Source organism: Chamaea fasciata, unplaced genomic scaffold (assembly GCF_029207755.1).
Source record: "Chamaea fasciata isolate MVZ Bird 193981 ecotype frontalis unplaced genomic scaffold, bChaFas1.0.hap1 SCAF_1, whole genome shotgun sequence".
Classification (NCBI taxonomy): Eukaryota; Metazoa; Chordata; class Aves; order Passeriformes; family Sylviidae; genus Chamaea; species Chamaea fasciata.
In genome coordinates, this window is record NW_027094086.1 from 25,824,051 (window position 1) to 25,842,711 (window position 18,661).

Consider the following 18,661-nt stretch of genomic DNA (forward strand, 5'->3'; position numbering starts at 1 on the left):
TGGCCTTATTTTCTGAAGTGTTGAGCACCTCCAATTCCCTCTGAAATCAACTGAAGTTGTTCTACAGCAGCTAAAAGCAGGTCAGTACACTCAAATCCCAAAGACTATTTTATTTTATGGCATATTAAATGATCACATAAAAGACTGTGGAGTTCCCTTTGTTCAAGTGGCATTACTTATTCAGTAGTTACAACACAAGATGCTCCATGGAGTTAGACAATGGTACAATCTTTCTTGCAATTCAGTGTCATTTAGATGCATGTTATCAGTATGAGGAAAAAAAAGAAATGAATGAGCAGTTCACATGCCCATGAACTTGGAAGCCACTATGGACAGCTAGGAACTCAGAGTTTCCTCAAACAGTATCATCCTCTGTTTGTAAAGCAAATTCTCGACTTGGGAAATACAAACAATATTCTCAACCATAATTCAAATATTCAGGAGAGTTCCCAGAACTAGGAGAACTAAAGACTGACAGCAGTTCTGGTATCATAGTGAAGAGGTAATATAACAGGCTTCTCTCATTTGCAATTTTAAATGATTTTTATAACTTGTTGATAAGCCCCTACTATAGCACAATACCACTTTTGCAGCACTGAATTAATCTAATAAATTGTAACAAGTTCAAAGACAGTAAATCAGCAGAAATAAACAGGGCAATTTCAAAATTTAATTAAGCAGACAAGACATACTTCTCAGTCGCTAACAGACAATGAATCCCCTTTGTGGGTGTATCTAAGCTGAGTCCATGGAAGTGATAACACCTTTCACTGATGGATGATGCAAAAGCAATTTTTAAAAATGCATTTGGATTTTAGGGAAGTATCCTTGTGATTCATGAAAATTAAACTGCCTCTGCAACCCTACTGAATCTCGCTGCAATCTCCAGTGTACACCAGCGCCTTTTCTGACTCATCCCTTCCCCCTCCCATCCCTCCAATTTCATAAAATGAAATTTATTCAAGACTTATTTTCATCCTTCCCTTTACATTGTGGCTCTCTGGCAATCTCAGATAGGGTGAGGAATGTAATAATTTCAGGGCAAAGATGCCAGCCTAAGACAGCATGGACACTACCTCTCCTGCCAGTTTAGCTATGTTTGGAATAAAGTAGCTGTGATGACTGTACTTTATGTCAGTCTGTGAGTAATACAAAGCTGTGGGGCATGCTTACGGACTGGACACCTCTTGGGTTTTAGACTGCCCTTTTCAGGACAGTCTAATCCTCATCAGCATTTAGAACATCTTGTTTTGGAGCTTCCAAATCAGACACTGTCTGGGTTAGGTAGCAGCTATAAAGCTTTGTTCTCTTGTTCTTTTCCTGAGTTCAGATATCATGTGTTGCTACTTCAGTAACAATTACGTTGCATTTAGGCAAAACATAAACTTGAGATGTTTAGGATTCATGTCTTCATAATATTGTTCCTTTCCTGTCCCTACCAAGTCTAACAACACTTACTAAAGGAAATGTGTCCTAGTCAGACTATTCCATTCTCCTGCAGCAGTGGATGACAAGATCAGAGTTACATTTTTTCACTTAACTAAGTCTATATATTAGAAAGTATTTTGTAAGTTAAGAATCATGTAACTCTTAAAACATTATATGCCATTTCTAAATCCTGCATCAACATATTGTATACATCTTGTCAAGACAAAATGCTCAGCATATAAAAGCAACTAGCTTGCGTAGTTTGAGATGGATGTCACTGGCATAGGCAAGATAAAAGAAATCCTATCATTATAGATGCTCATTAAAACTTCAAATGTGCTTTCTGGCTCCATCGCCTTAAAAGTAGTTTGCCACTTTACAATTAATAATTCCTTCAGCTATGAACAGTAAACAGGTAAAAGAGGGTACTTCAGAAGCAGTACCCATTTCTGCAAATGACAAACATTCTGTCAGTAAATAAATCCCCAGGATCTCTTTACAAGACAGGCTTTAAGAGGCTTTCAATATTTCAATTTACCAGATGAAGCAAAATCTGCTATCCTAAGTTACTATTATTTCATACACAGGGAGGAGAGCTATATGACAGGCAGAAGTGTTTCCTAGCTCCCAAAACCAAGCATAAACTGGATCCCAACTTCATGCTGAGACTTGGAATATGCTTCTTTTCTTAATCTTTTCCAACTGTGCCCCACACAGGACCTATGTTTTGTGAGCTAAAAGGAACTTGCCAGTCTTCTTGCTTCCCATGACCAGCTCTGAAGGAATACTGCAAAGTACACCTGCCCTGCTGTTCACAGGCTACAGAAATGACTTCAGGTCACATGAGGTCTTAGGCAATTTCAGAGATTCAGCATGATTATCTCCAGACTCAGCCCAGTACTTTAATCACATGACACACTGTGCTATAGTAAGTCACAAAAACCCACAGATCGAAGAGACTGATAGGAACTTATTTTTATTGACTGCCTATCACCAGAGGATAACCTACCAGACACTCCAGAGAAATATTTGATGTTACCACATCTCACAAACATACATTTGAATTTTTTTCTGAAGCACTTTTTTTCAAGTGTCAAAGTCTTATATATGCAACTGTGTCCCATACAAGGAGGCAAAATAATTATAGGCAAAGGATGATGAGAAAAAACCCCAGTATATATGGGCCTAACTTCTCAATTCAATCACTTTTTGGGGAAAAGATGTGGCTGTCATGTCAGAATTTGATCTTGACAACACACCTACCAAACCCAAGTTACCATAAAAAAGCTTTACATTATGCTCAAGAACACCTTGAAGGCTGCTAAGGTAAACACAGTTGATTTGTTTTATTATCAGTGGTTACTCAATCCCACACAGGACCATCAGTCACAGGAGAAAGGCACATGGAAACCCACACTAATACAGTTCATGCTTTCAGCAGAATACAGCTTGCTTCAGATTTGTAATAAACCGATCAAGAGACTTCAAAGTCAGATGTTGGCATTGTTAAGTATGTCATGGATTGTATAGAAAAATACATGATGGCCACCAGCACCTGAAGGAAGACATCCTTAAATTGATTCTATTGTCCTGACAAATCACTGTATCAGTCTCAAAGCATACAAAACCATGTACATGCTTGTATGTGGGGTCAGGCTGGAGCTTTGGTTAAACACACACACAAAAAAAGCACTGATTTCAGGTAAGGTTGTAAAGGCTGATAGTTTCTTTGAAGAATTCCAGCCATTGTCTGAGGCACTGAGGCAGGAGGGACAAAATCTACCAACTCTCTAAATTTGGATAAAAGAAGGAGGGCAATTTTTTTGTCACCTGCTTATCTGGGATGGATAAACTGACTAGATTCAGAGGTAATGCCATGTTAAAGTTCCTTTAGTACCAGCCTGTGAATGCAAATGAAATCTAGGGATTTTTTGTCAATTTCAACAAATGAGGTTCCAACACTTTCAGTCCCAATTTACCAACATCCCTTTAATAGTCTTAAATAAACCACTTTTTATGGAGAGCTGCCATAGTCACACATATGTAATAACAAATGATTTTCGGTTTCTCATTTTCAAGAACATTAACTTCATCATGACAAAGAGCAGCTCCTCAGAAAGGCACTGCGGGTCTGTAAATGCCATTTTAAAGTTCAGAATAAGATAATTAACAGACTGAAAATGTCACAAAAGATGAGACCAAGATGGTTATGCATTTCAAGATTTGCGAAGTAACCAGAGGAATTATATCCTTTCTCAGTGTATGTAGTCCTGCTAATAATGTGAAACTATATTCGCAAGTTTAAAACTTCTTATTGAAGTGTGAAGATTAGGACTTAATATTTTGTTTCTCTTTTCAGATTAATGATTACATTCAGTTATGAGAGCACTGAAATGCTATTGGTATTACAATATTAAGAGACACTTGCATATATCTGAGAAAAAAAATTAAAGATTTTTTAAAGAAGATTAAAAAAAAAGGCTGATTGTAGACCGTGGCACGGCTATGTAAGACAACCTAAAGAACAACAAAATTTTAGTAACCAACTGTTGTTCACTATTGCAACAGAATAGATTTTAGATTAGAAAAATATACAAACCATATTCCAAATACAACAGTTTCAAAAGATTTTATTGAAATTAGCATAAAAAAGATTTTGAAGGCTATTTCTCAATTGGTTATTTCTAAATATTAATGAAAAAGTAGTGGTTCATTTCCAAGAATCTCCACCATAAAGTTATGTACTTTAGGAGCCTTTTGTTTTTCTAATCATTGCTTCCATCATATCCCACTGCTCTTTGGTAACCTAACAAAAGAAAAGAGAATTGCATTGGAATTTCATATAATAATTACACATCAAAGTGTCTGAATGTAAAATAGCAAGCAAGAAAATTAATACCCTCTTCAAGTCATTGAATTCTCCTGCCATAGAAACATATTCTCCACCATCCATTCTGATAACCTAGAGAAAGCACAAACAGTGTATTCAGTAATAGTGGGATATCTGTAGTATTCCCTTGTTATCAACAGTGACAGTAACTTTTACTGATTTGGGTGAGAAAAGCCCATACTCAAAATAATGCAATTCAACCACTTTTATAAGTTCTTTTTAAAGGTGATAACAACCCTGCACTACACTTAAAAGATGGATAGTATTTGTAAAGAATTTTGAAGTAAGATACTAGGTTTCATTACTGAAACCAGAGCTTTAAAAAAATATCAGCCATACTCACACCATCATCAGGTTAATTGTACAAACAAAGTCAACCAAAACTCACTGCTCCATTAACCCAGCTTGCATAGTCACTGCAGAAATAGGCAGCAAGATTTGCAATTTCTTCTACAGTTCCCAGACGACCACAGGGAATCCTCTCAATCATCTTCTTCTCAAATGCGCCTGTTGGGTCAAGGCGGCTAAAAGCACCCTGAGAATTAAAAGAAGCATTAAAAAAAGTTATAACTACATCAGAAAATAAAATCCAACAGAGATTTGACTCCACATACACAATATGGAAATTAGTATTTGTGAGTAAGCTGTCTACACCCTCATTGGCAGTAGCACGAAAAAGAAGGAAGTCAAAAAGAAAAAGCAATTTATCCCTGTTGCATTGATATGCATCTACTGATGATAAGTTGGGATTAAACACATTTGGGATAGTCACCCACCATCTATCTGTGAAAAACAAAAAGGTTTTTTCCTCAAACACCCTTGATAAACATTTGAGGAAATTATACATGACAGAGTAAATAACATGGAAAACAAAAAACCCATCAAGTTCAGTTAAATTGCAGCAACTGCTAAAGCTAAAGGAAGTCACCAGAAGCTTTAGTACTTAAATAGCTTAAAATGGCATGGGAAATAAAAGGGGTTTTTTCTTCCCTGCTCCTCCACAAGGAAACAACCTCCTCATTCAAAATCAGGAATGTATCAGTAACATTTATGTTGAATTGCTGGAGTTCTGATTTAAAGCACACTGTAATTCATGTAATCATGGCTGTAAGCATGCCATTTAAGTCTTATATTGCCATGTTTTTAATTGCAGGTTTACAGGCCTAACCGTGTTGTGCTTGTATGCCTTGTTCTTTTCCCACCATGACTTAACACAGTAGGTTTTAAAGCCATGGATATTGCCCCTAAAGCAGAAAACCTTGATTTTGCAATGTGCTGTCTGTATTTTTATGCTTTCAGGGAAATTTCAAGTTGGAACTATACACCAAATGTAGCATTTTATTAAGAACACACATTATCTCAAGCAGGTTATACACAATTAGTTCAAAAAAGTAACATCAACTGGAGGCAGCACTATAGACATTTAAATCCCTTAACTCGCCAAATGTTTTTCTCCTACTCTTACTTAAAAATACACAAGATGCAAGGCCTGAAGAACTTTTGGTCTGATCCTCTAAGGGTATTTCAACATTCTTATAATCCTGCTAATTTTGCCACTTATATATCTTTCTAGTGAAAAGAGTCAAAACTAAGTTTTCCAGTGGCATCTAAAACTGACAAGAGGGGAAAAAGGAATAGTAAATAAACAAACAAACAAAAAAGTAAAAAAGAACCAACTCTGCACCCCTATTCCCAAAACAACAGCAAAAACAACTGTGAAATATTTTACAGGAAGAAGTAATACCATTATTAGTTATTAGTGCTCATAATCAAATTAATTTGATTCAATGGGAAATGGATCCTCCTTTCTCTTCTTGTAGAACTTCCTCCTGTTCCTGCTGCTCTGGATTACTTCCTTCAAACCCTCCAGTCCTCCTTCTCACTCACTTCAAAGCTTCTCATTTCCTTGCCAACTTAGTCTCCTTCTAGCTTTGAGATTTTCAACAACACTAGCGAGATTCTGTTCTCATATACCTAAAAGAGATTCTAAGATTTTGGAACTGATCACATGATTTGTTTAAAAATTAGGGGTTCAGGAAGAAACAGGAACTTTACTCCAACATGTGTAAGAAGTCACTCCACTTGACATACTAAGTACACAGAAATAACAATCAGCATTAAATACTTTGATATATCAATTCTTTGAAACACTAAAAAAAATGTATCAAGGGTAGTAGAGGGAACAGTGGCAGGTCTCAGAAGTTCAAGAAATACTATTTTACAAAAATACTAAGAGGGAAGTGTGTTCAATATTCCAGCACAGTCTTGACTATCAAGGAAATCATATTAGAATTTACAGCTACAGAAAGGTTAGACTGTTGTAAAGTTAAGTCTGTTCTACAAAGCATATTCAAGGCTGTCTTTCACTTCATGCCATGTACCTTTGTTTTTATTGGACCTGGTTGAATCACATTGAATCTCATGCCATATCTACCCCATTCAGCCGCAAGAGACCTAAAATTCATTAACAGAATGCATCAATATTTTAAACACAATATTGTAATTCCTATTCAGAAAAAAATAAATTAAAATTTAATCAAATGTGTAAATACTAGAACATTCCTGAAACAGACAATTTCTACTTTAAGGGGCTTTTTTGTGCTTAACAAAATAATTTCAGAGAAGCAGAAAAAAATCTCATTCACCAACAGAGGAATATTGATTTAATAGAGGAATTATGATTCTTCTATTAATTTCCTCTAATTCCTCTATTGATTTAATAGAGGAATTATGATTCTAGGTAAAGCAGTGTGAAGGAGCAATTCTTTCTCCCTTAGAAATCACAGATGGTGTTGGGACCTGAATTCCTTTACAAACAACTGTTAGGCCATCATCTTTTTGTAGCAATTTAGACTATCCCACAAGTATACATTTCTAACATTTGCAACACAGGTCTCACATTATATGTTTTGAAATAATACAAAACAGAGGATACATTCCAAAACAGGACCACTAGAATAGTTTTGCTTTATGACATTTTCTCTGCATGATGAGTACTTTGGATCTACTCTGGTGAATGAATTAGCTGAGTCATGAAGTCTCTGAAAAGTACAGATTTCCTTTACAGCTCTATAGAACAGAAATCAAGACCATTACTCAGTCCCTCATTTTTTTCCAGATAAAGAATTCTAGTTACTGAAAGGCTGCCAATCTATTCAATTCTTTTTGCTGAAGTGCAGAGGAAGATCTATGTGCTGTGAAGGACTAGCCTGAAATCAAAAATGAGAGAAATCCTTTTGTTTGCTGAGCACCATGGATACGTCAACGTGATACTGCTCTGAACTAAGCAGAACTGCAGACCTTAATTTTAAACAGTGATAGGAAACAAATTTGTTGATGAATCTAAACAGAGCTGAAGCCACAGTAAACTGCACCCAAATAACAGGCATGTATTTTCCTCAGACAAAAGAATGTGGAAAGTGCTACAGATCTCAAACAGTTCCCCCTAATAGCTGTCTTTGGGTGCTGGTTCACCTATGAGAATGCAAGAGAACCTGATTATCAAAACTCTGTGAAAAAGACTTTGGAATTTGCAAATGCCAAGGTAAGTAGTTCTACTTGTCCTAATCTTGGTCTTGTGAAAAAAAACAGTAGCAGTTAGTATTTCCCTATGTAAGAAGCTGTCAACATACTATTTTCTTGCTAGGATATTGGAGCCTGGATTGAACTCTTGTGGCACAGTAAAATAGGAGGCTAGACAACAATTTTTATAGACCAATCACCCCATCTTAAGGATGTGAAAACCAAAGCACACGTTTTGCTGTATTACTCACTTGCTCATTGCTTCTACACCAGCTTTGGCAGAGGCACTTGGCAACACAAATCCTGAACCACTCTCTGCATAAATTGTTGTAATAGCCAGGAATGCTGCTCCTAGAAGGTGCAAAAATATTTAAAAAACAATCCACACCACATGAGCCAAACAACCCTGAAGATCAAACTCACAAGTTCAGGTAAAAGCAAGCTAAATGGTACAGAAGTTTTCTACTCAAGTGTTAGGGATACCTTTTCACTTTGGGCAGTGAAAAGGCATTTTAAAAGTAGTCTTTGAAACTTTCTTTGCAAGCCTTTTTATCTCAGTTCCCTGTTTTGCATGAGTGTTAAGAGTTGTTCCAGGTAAGTACAAGTAGCTATTGATTAGGCTCTGAAGGTCTAAGCCCTCAGACTTCTACTGATAATGAACTTAATGCATGAATTAGTCTAACTGGAATGAAGGGCTAAGATCTTAAAGTGTTTTTTCAGAAGTTGCCCTAGTCTAGTTGTCACTAACCAAATATTTTGCCCTAAATTCACCAATTACTGAGTGGGGGGGGAAAAAACCAAAAAAAGCCCTCAAACAATGAAAAAAATCAACATGAACAGTTAGGTTTGGCATAACCTCAAATTAACAGTTGAGGGCTTGAGTTAAAGTTTATGGAGAAAAATAAAGATTTTTAAGCAATTTTCAGAAGCTTTTTCAGCAGCAGAGCCAATTACAGAGTAAACCTGCATAACTTTTCCTACTATTATCACAACAAACTCTATTGCAAAAGAACGACTTTCTTTTATATGCTATATTTAATACCAGATTAGCAAAAACATACTGGAATACAATGGAAACTGCAACTGCTTATTTAATCTTTCTTTTATAGTACCCTGCAAATTATGTCTGACCAATGACTGGCATGAGCTTGTTGTAGGTGGGAAACGAAGAATGAGGGATGACAGTTCACTGCTTATGTCACAGTAACTAAAATAACTGCTCCACTTACTATACTTTAAAAATAATTTCATTAGAATAGCTACCCAGGGAGTATTTCTAAAACAATATACACTACTGATAGATTGCATGGAAGTAGACACTCAGGTAGAAAATTACAGTAATACTGACCCAAGAGAAACTAAAGAGCACCATAAACAAGCACTAATTGAAATGCCAACAGATGCCCAGAAACTGTGGGCCCCATTTATAAAAAAGGAGTCTTCACTGAGAGACATTGAAAGGGAAAATCCACACAGGCAAAAAACCATAGAACAAATTTGAAGTTATCCAGAGATCATTGTTAATTATACATTTTGTAGAATTCAACCACTGTTTTTTTGTTTTGTTTTGTTTTGTTTTTAATTCAGGTTAAATAGAGGTAAGTTAGGTCAACCTAACAAAGAAACTGACAAATTTATAGCTCTGATACTTACAGAATACTTCAGCTCATACACAACTTTTATTTCTAAAGCCTATATTCATAAAATGGACAATAACTGATCAATTAACTCCTCTCAGTTTGTAAAAAAAAGTATCATGCTAGAAGATTACAAATTCGTTTTAAATACCAGCATAAACTTGCAGTCTAATAGCAGAGAAGTTTTATTATTTACTACATTAGACTTAATGTAGGTCACACTGCAGACCTAAAGGCCATCCCAGTGTTCTAGAAACAATCAGATTTGTAGCACCCTGACAGACTGATCTTAAATATTTGCAGTTGGTAGCATCACTTTAGAAACTAAGGTTTCTGCTCAAACTAAAAAAAAAAAAAAAAAAGGCAAGTAAAAAGAAAAAGAAAACGAAGGTGAGATGACAAACAGGAACACATGACTTACTTGCCATGCAAAAACATGTCTTAAAGCCTTAAACGAAAAGTCTTATTTACAGAAGGACTCCCCTAGAAAGAAGATATGCGAGTAATAGCAAAAGAAATCCACATGTTTTGGAAGCTTAGAAGTGACAGAAAGAAGGAAACATGAAGGTGAATGACTTCTGGATTTTACCAAATTGGAGGATGGAAGTGAGAAAAGCAGCTTTTTATTCAACAATAGGAAAAACAAAAGCATGCTTGAATTCCTATTTCACATCACTATATGGGCACACTACATGCACCTGGAAGACCATAAGGCAACCTATTTCAATATTCTGCCATAATGATATAGTAAATCATAGCTGGAGATGGGTTTCATATGTGTGAATATCAGCACTAGAATAATGGAAATTAATATTTCATGTGCTGCTAAAATATAGAAGGGACATACTTACATACTAACAAAAACTGTTACAGAGCCATTGAAACAACTTTAACTTCATATTGTTATAATTAAATGGTATTAAGCTCATGGAGTACTTTTTGGAGAGGATTTTGAAGAAAGCCAGCAAATTCAGAGGTTAAAGAAATTCAGTGAAAATATACAAGTAGTATTTCAACACAGTGGCTGTACCTAGAAAACTGGATTCAGAAGTGAGGGCACATGGAAAATCATAATTATATCTCACTGCTTTTAAATGAATTTCACATTATATTATTCTGATCTCATAAAATAAACTCATTGTTTTTCAATTTATAACTGGAATGTAAAATGAAAGTAGTTCTTTGTAAATAATCTATTATATAATATAGAAGGGCATTCATCACCTTTCAAGACAATAACCTGGTTAAGTAAATCGTTGGCTAAATAGTATATTAAAAGAACTGTCATATTTTTAAGGTGAAGCTGTGATATTGAATTAAACTTCTAGGTAGTTCAGAATTAAGAATTAAACCTGGGAAAATAAAATCTAATACTGATTTCAATTTCAAAATTGTTTTTCAAATTATCTTAAAGTTAATATTCTCTAGTACTACTAGTCAAATAGCACAGCTGTAAATTTTATTTTACTGTAGGAGGAAAATTCAAAGGGATATGCTTTGAAAATTCAAAGGGATTTCCTGCTCATTTAGAGAAATATCCCATGCTCAGTTCAGTGAAATTAACATACACAGAGAAAATTCAGATGAAATAACAGCTTTTTCTCCTTTTTTTTTTTTTTTTTTTTTTTTTTTTTTTACACAAAGCTTTATTTTTTTCATTTTAAAAAAATGTTTTACAGCTAGAACTCTGCAATTAGATTTTTATATTCGGCCTCAGTTGACCTCTGGAGCCAATTGCATGGCCTGATACTACAATGAAGCAATTGTTAGCCAGGTCTACTGTGTGACATTTAAGTACAGCTTTCACTGAAAAAGTTCCTTTCTAGAAGAATGTTAAAAATTGTCTTTCTCTTCTCACATGATTGTATTTCTCTTCTCATATGAACTTTCAAAACTGGTTATAATAATAGTAAGGCAAGGAAAGCAAGTAATACTATGTCACAATGCTTAAGATACCTTTTTGTACTTTAATGAGCTCCTTTCCAATTTCCAGAGTTACAAAAGCAGTACCATTAAGTACAATATCAGTTATTGTTTTCCAGGCATTAGCAGAAAGTCGTTCAGAAGGGGAAATAAAGTTTCCAGCTGCGTTGTTTATCACAACCTAAAACACATAAAAGGAAAAGAGGTACTCTTCCTGAGACAAAAGTAAACATTTTATAAGGAACTTTTTAGCATTTCCAGGGACAAAAGTAAAAATATTCTCATCAAATGAGGTACAGGGGAAGGGGAACAGGGAGAATAATCTGTAAGGAATTTTAACATCTACAGCATAGATAAAGTATCAGTAACAGAAAATGAGCTGTATTTCCAAACTACTGTACTGAGGAACTGTAACGTAGAGGCTGACTTAAGTCACTGTTTTCCAGAGTGTCTCAAGTGCATCCTAACAGAAAAGTTTGCCCCCACCAAATTCCAGCATCATGTTTATTTAATATAATGGATGCATGGGAATAGAAGCAAAATGCAGCAACCTGATAACTAAAGTCTGGATGAAGTGACTGTTGCACAACAGGAATTCAAATCAGTTGTGATGAGAGTATTATGTTACAGTGTACTGCAAACAACCACTACAAAACTTTTGTCGAATAGATGTACATCTGTCCCTTCCTATGAACAATCATCAGCTAGAGGATACTTTTATTTCAAGGGACTAAGCATCACATTAGCAGTATTTAAACCAAAAACTATGTAGCCAGATCTAGCTGGCGAGATCTATATTTAATGATATAATGTGCTGAAGCAATAAAATGATGTACTGTTAATGCAATGGCACCTTGATTCATGTAGGTTTGCACATAAGACAAACTCTTTGTCCTGAAAAACTTCAGGGCTAAATTCTAATGAAGATATTAGAATTTTCAGTAACAAAACAGAGCATAGTACATATTACATGAATGTAAAATTAATCACATACAACAGTCATAAATTATACATATGGACAGCAAATTCAATTTAAAGGCCTCCTTGAAATTTAAAGGAAAAAAATCCAAACACCTTGAGATACTGAGGAGGTCACTCAAATCACTGAATAAATACAGGAAAGACACAATAATAAAACTACTGAACTAACAACTGTACAATATGATCTTTGAGGTATGTAGGACTGCCAAAATAAGCCACAACAAAAAAATTGATTGCATTCTAATTGGGAGTAACACTCTTGGGAATGGAAAGAACAAAACAAAGCTGGAAAGACTTTCAAGTGACTGCCATGAAATTCTGTCTTTGAGATCTCACCTCACACGCGGTGTGGCAGTGAGTGATACTCAGGACTCATAAACCGACATCTCATGTCTGCAACTAAGAGAAAAACTGGACAAAATGAACTGAATATTCAATTTACTCTGCAGTCTACCTTAAACACACAAAATATGTGAAATTAAAAGGAAGGTAAATGCTTGTAAAGAACAAGTCATGGGAAGAATTTATTCAGAAAGTTATTGGTGCTCTAAAATGTACTATTCAGGAAGAGATCTCCTCCCTCTCTGCACACACATAAAAGTGAAGATCATGATTTTGACTTTGGCCAAAAAACTGTGTTAACTAATAGTCAAAATAATATCCAGAGAATCTTGTCTACAAATCAGGACAGTGAGTTGCCTTATTTCTAGCACTGTTATAGCATACAGCTATACAGCACACAATTTCTCAACTTCTTACAATATTTAAAATTCAGGAGGTTCTCTACCACATCTATAGGAAGCTCCTCGTGACTGCAAATTGTCTACAACACACATAAAACAGTTTTAAATTTACAGTAAACAGTTTTTAATCTGACTGTCTTTTACAATAATGCTACATTATCACATCTGCTATCAGCTAGCAGAATCCAAGTTGTTATCTCACAATCATATCAGAATTTGGTGATTATCATCCTTCAGACTCCACCACATCACCCTCCTCACAATCTGACGTAATGAGCTCTGCTGCTTTGTGCCAAACTATTAAAAAACAGATGCTTGGTTTGACTGAAGACTTTTTTTCTCCATTTTATGAGAACTTAATCTTCAAATTGGAACCTTCTTTGTGTATATGAATAAGCTAAGCAAGGACCAAAGAAGACATTTTTGGTTACTTCCATTTCTAATTTGTGAGGCATTGTTTTAAGATGCAATTCAGTAAACACAGGTAAATCACCTTTTCAGGAAGATTTACGGGAAATATTCCATTTCCTTAATTCAAAGAATCCCTCCAGAATTGTCCCATTATTTGAAACAAGATGCTAATCCTCAGAGTAAGGGTAAAAATGTTTTGTCTGCTTGGCCACTAAATATTTTAAGACCCTCAGGAAGAGAGTAACAGGTCTAACTATGAATGTTAGCTTTACCTTGCAGTACTGCCATTGTTCTGTCTAGTGTCTTTATGGATTCCATTAACTTTCTATCTTTGTAAATTTCTTCATACCTACTATGCAAAGTATTTTCAGTCATGAAGAATGAGTTCTTGCCTTTCCCTAGAAGACTTACATCAGGATGTCCTGCCACTTGGATTGCTTCAGCAACAGCATTCTTAACTGAAACTGGATCTCTCACATCACACTGGATGGCATGAACCTAAAGAGTAATAGAAAGGCAGTTGAAAGACTTAAAAACTGTATCAATGTTAAATTAAACAAGTCCATAGAAGCATACAAATGCAAAAAAAAAATAAATCCAGTAAAATCCAGAATATCATAAGTAACATATTCATAGTTCTGCAAAAAATGTACCTTATTCCCTGTTTTAGAAGAAATTTCGTCTGCTGTTCCTTTCAAAACATCCAGCTTCCTAAAAAGTATCAACATCTCTTATACCAGTTAAAATGCAATTACAATTCAGATTACTAAAACATTTTTTCCCCTGAGCAAATATGAATTAAAACTTGAAATTTGTGTGTGCGCATGCAAGTTGTTGATTTTCATGAAAATTGAGCTTTAAGATTAAGACTATGTTTAACCACTAACTTTCTGAAAAAAACAAAAACAAAAAATCAAACAAAAAAAAACTTTAATTTATGGTTAGTGCTACTTTACAGCAACTCAGAAGTGACAGTGCTAAGAGACTAAAGCTAATCAACATGTGGTAAGCCATAAAAAAACACATGATCATAACAAATGCAGTTTTAGCTACTAGTCTACTAGCATTAATAAGAAACAAACATATTCACATTTAAAACTAAATAATTCAATTACTGTTAGGATGAATGTCACAATGCTTTTGTTTATTTTGATTTAAAATGAGATTGTTTTCCTGGACTTTACTGAAGTGCATCTAGACTCTACTTCAGTACTTAAGAGAACTGTAAAAAATCATCATTAAAGGAAACTCAGGGATCTTGTTGAAAGTCAAAAGAGGAATGGATTTAAATCTTTATTGTAATTTAAATCTGTATCAAGAACACCTGTAATAACATTTATTACTGTTCAACACTGCCCACTGCAAATTTTTGTTTGAATTCATACAAAGGTTTTAGTCGAATTCATACATACTATTTGAGGCTCTTTATTTTGCTTCTACATTTCATGAAAATGTGCTTAGTTATTTCTTCCTACTGATTTTTATACCATTAAACGTTTGCAGATAAATCTGCGAATTTCTAGAATCAACAACATGACATTGTAATTTAAAAGTATACTGTAACAGAATAAATAGAATATTTTTTTTCTGGTTTGCAAGGAAGAAAACACATCCATTCAGCAGTCAGTACGAAATGAAAGTTCTAAAACATCTCCATTAATATTTACCGGCTTGCTATAACACACTTGGCACCTAAACTGGACAAAGCTGTTGTCATCCCTTTGCCAAGCCCAGTACCTCCACCAGTTATAAAGGCCACTTTCCCTTGGAAGGTATTTGGTGGCAACATCACTTTTTGAAGAGGTGAGAAGAAGGCAGCTTGTGGTGCACTGCTGTCTTGATGCAGCACATGCCCACGGCTGAAAAACTGAAAGAAAAAAACCCAGAGAAGTTAGTTTTTTCTCCTTTCTGTATGCAGGATTGTTATGCAAGATCAGATTTTCCTATGGCAGTGCAGGTAACAACCATAACTCCCTTATTATAAGTATATATATATTTATATAAGAATGACTAGATTGCATTATAACAACACACCTGGGCCTTTAAGTAAATGCTATCACTAGACTAGGAAAGCACCTGAGTTATTTTTATACATTCCACTGAAAAATACTTTAGTCCTGCTTCTTGCTACTTTGTGCATATTTTGTATCTATCACTTTTACTAAAGCATGTGGCAAACCATTAACAACTCAGTACAGAAGGACTTGGGCTTCAGGTTGATATATGCACTGCAATTTATGCATAAACAAATTCATGTGATTTTAGGTTACACATGTATTTACAAATTTAAAATCTTCAGCAACAGCTGCATGATTTTAATCCTTTACTACTGCATCCAACCAAACCTTCTTTACTGGAGAACAGGACAAAAACCAAACTTCTCAAGACCTGCCCTAATGGCCACTGGAGCTGCTAAGGAAAGCAATGCCATCTCTCAGACAAAACTGGGCAGGGTTAGGTGATCAGCATCACACTCTGTCCCAGCAGAAATACCATCTACAGTAAATCAGCCTCAGAAGGATTGGTCCCTGCAAAAAGACACACGGTTGGAACATGTTTAAAAACAGATATGAAAAAAGAAGAAAATTCATTACATCTAGAAAACTATGTTAAGCAAGAAAATACCCCACTAATGTAATGGGAAATTTGTGATGTCACCAAGAAAGTTGCAGCAAAAATAGCCAACAGGATATTTCCAGCATCCTAATATGCTAAACTAACACAAGCCCTAATCTAAGTATTGAATTAAATGCCTTAGGACAGCAGCATTACAGTAATAATTCAGAAATTCCCTTATTATTTAAAATACAAGTTACCTTAACCTGAAGCTGCAAATGCTTCCAAGTACGACAAAACTAGATTTACTTTATTTTTGATGTGCAAAACAATTAGATGACTGTAAGTTATACTTATTTTCTCTGGTTTTACCTTGTACGTGGGCCTTTAATGAGTTTATTTTAATACAAAAAAAAATCTAATACAATTTTGGAAAAGAAGACTGAATGGTTATTCTTGTATGATCCTGTTAATAAAACCATGCAATTGTTCAATAGACTGACATGAAGAAGAAAGGTAGTTTTAAACTAGTAAAAATATTACAACTTATTGTCCTGTTTACTAATTCACACTTTGAACACTAAAAATAAGAGACAATATATTTAGTGGTAGACAATTACTTTGTACTTCCCACAGTTACAATGCATCAGAGCTTGAAGTTGGCCTGCAGAAGTGTGCACATGAATCTTTCTGTGTGGTAATACATAAATTAGCATAAGTAACTCAGGTGAAAGCAGACAGAACAATCATGGAAATGCACAGACAATTTAATGCCATTTAAAGCATGGTATTAGTAAAACCAGGGTCACGGGCTCCATCCCTGTATGGGACATTCACTCAGGAGTGAGAGTCGATCCTTGTGGGTCCCTCCCAGCTCAGAATGTTCTGTCAAAAACTAAAATTGAGTTGAATTGAAGAGCTGAAGCCACTACATAGGACAAAATTCAGAAAGCAAAGCTTGAGCTAAATCTGGAACTACCACATCTGTAAAACACTACTGTTTTATAATTCTCCCACTGAAAATAAAATTTGCATGCTTTCATGGAGTACCAGAATACTATTAAGCCTTCAGGAAAGGGAAGTGTGAAGGTTCTCTTCAGGGAATTTCTCAGCAGTCCCCTACTCATCTCTCTTGAGAAAAAAAAAAAAGCTCCCTCTGGAGAATTTCAGCTTACGGCAGAGACTGCAAATCATGACGGCATTTGGGCTCCCCCTTTCTTCAGGATATGGAGATAACTCCTGTGAGTACTAAGACTCCCTGATCTGGTGCTCTGTTAGTGACAGACACAGCCCATCTTCTTGCTCTCCATGAAAGAAACACTGCAAGCAGCTTTCCCTTTGCTTCTGAAGGGGGAAGATTATGACATGCCACAGCAGAGGAAAGCAGAAGGCTGCACCAAGATTAATAAAGTACGGTAATGATAACCAGCCAGTAAAGTTGGTATTATTGAGCAATCTTTTAGTCAGACTGCTATCGTCTCCTTATTGGCTTGCACAAGAGGCGTCTATGACAGCATCCACGCAATTTAATCATTCCACTACTTAAGGCTGAGGTTTTAAATTAAATCTCAGGTGTAAACAGAGGTATAAAGAAGCCAGTAAACACCTTTAAAAAGCCCCCAAACATCAAAGAACAAACAGACAAATCACTGACAAACCCCAAAACAACCCTCACCCAGGGGGTGGAAGTGAATTGTGAGATTACTGCACAAAGCCATCTCAGAAACACACAGTCACTGGCAAGAAGCTCACGGAAAACTCACTAGAAATGGCCTCCAGCAACATCCACACAGTCACAGAATCACAGAATGCTTTGGATTGGAAAGGACCTTAAAGAACATCTTGTTCCAACCCCCCTGCCATGGGCACGACACCTTCCACTATAACAGGTTGCCCAGAGATCCATCCAGCCTGGCCTTGAACACCTCCACAGATGGGGCAGCTTTTCTGGGCAACATGATCATATCTAACCCAAAGCACCCTCTTTCAATCGGAATCCATTCCCCCTTGTTCTGTCACTACAGGCCCTTGCAAAAAGTTCTCCTCCAGATTTCTTGTAGGCTCCCTTCAGGTACTGGAAGGCTGCCATAAGGTTAACTCGGTCACAAGTCAAGCCACGCCACTGCCTGGACAGCAATATTCCAGCGATTTACCTAAACGGCCCTGCACAGCTGCGCTATCGGGGCCAAAGGGCGCCGGACCATTCTGGGGAGACACGGCAGTGCCCGGCGGTGGGGCAGGAGGCCGCAAGCCGGGGAGCTCAGCCCGCACCTCTGGGGGGCTCCGCGGCGGACAGGCTCGGGAGCCAAGGAGAACCGGGGGTGTTCCCTTCCCGGCTGTCTTCCCAACCCCGGCAGCCAGGACCGCAGAGCCCCGCAGTGCCCTCTCTCTGACAGGACAACGGCGCGGGGGCAGAGCCGGAGCGGCGGGGGCAGGAGGTGGCGGAACTCCTCCGCGGCTCCGTCCGCCCGCCCTTACCCCGGCAGCACGGGGAGCGCCTTACCCGCCCGGCGCCGGACACACAGGGGCCGCGCAACCCGCACCGCCACAGCCGCGCCGCCGCCGCCATC

The 18,661-nt window shown here is 36.6% G+C and overlaps 1 protein-coding gene across 1 annotated transcript; it reads right to left on the minus strand.

Moving 5' to 3' along the window:
* Nucleotides 1-2,750: 2,750 nt before the first annotated feature.
* Nucleotides 2,751-18,661, minus strand: DECR1 (2,4-dienoyl-CoA reductase 1). The gene is made up of 10 exons (XM_066179065.1): nt 18,595-18,661; nt 15,203-15,402; nt 14,189-14,246; nt 13,947-14,033; nt 11,434-11,581; nt 8,092-8,191; nt 6,700-6,772; nt 4,707-4,853; nt 4,328-4,390; nt 2,751-4,234 (listed from the first exon to the last, which is right to left on the minus strand). The coding sequence occupies exons 1-10, from the start codon at nt 18,658-18,660 to the stop codon at nt 4,175-4,177; spliced, it is 1,002 nt and encodes a 333-aa protein (XP_066035162.1). The 5' UTR covers nt 18,661; the 3' UTR covers nt 2,751-4,174.

Coding starts and splice junctions, on each gene's coding strand:
- DECR1 (XM_066179065.1), bottom strand. CDS start 18,660: ATGGCGGCGGCGGCGCGGCTGTGGCGGTGCGGGTTGCGCGGCCCCTGT. Junction 14,247..15,202: donor AAGTGTGTTATAGCAAGCCG/GTAAATATTAAT, acceptor GATACTTTTTAG/GAAGCTGGATGTTTTGAAAG. Junction 6,773..8,091: donor GGTGTAGAAGCAATGAGCAA/GTGAGTAATACA, acceptor AATGAATTTTAG/GTCTCTTGCGGCTGAATGGG.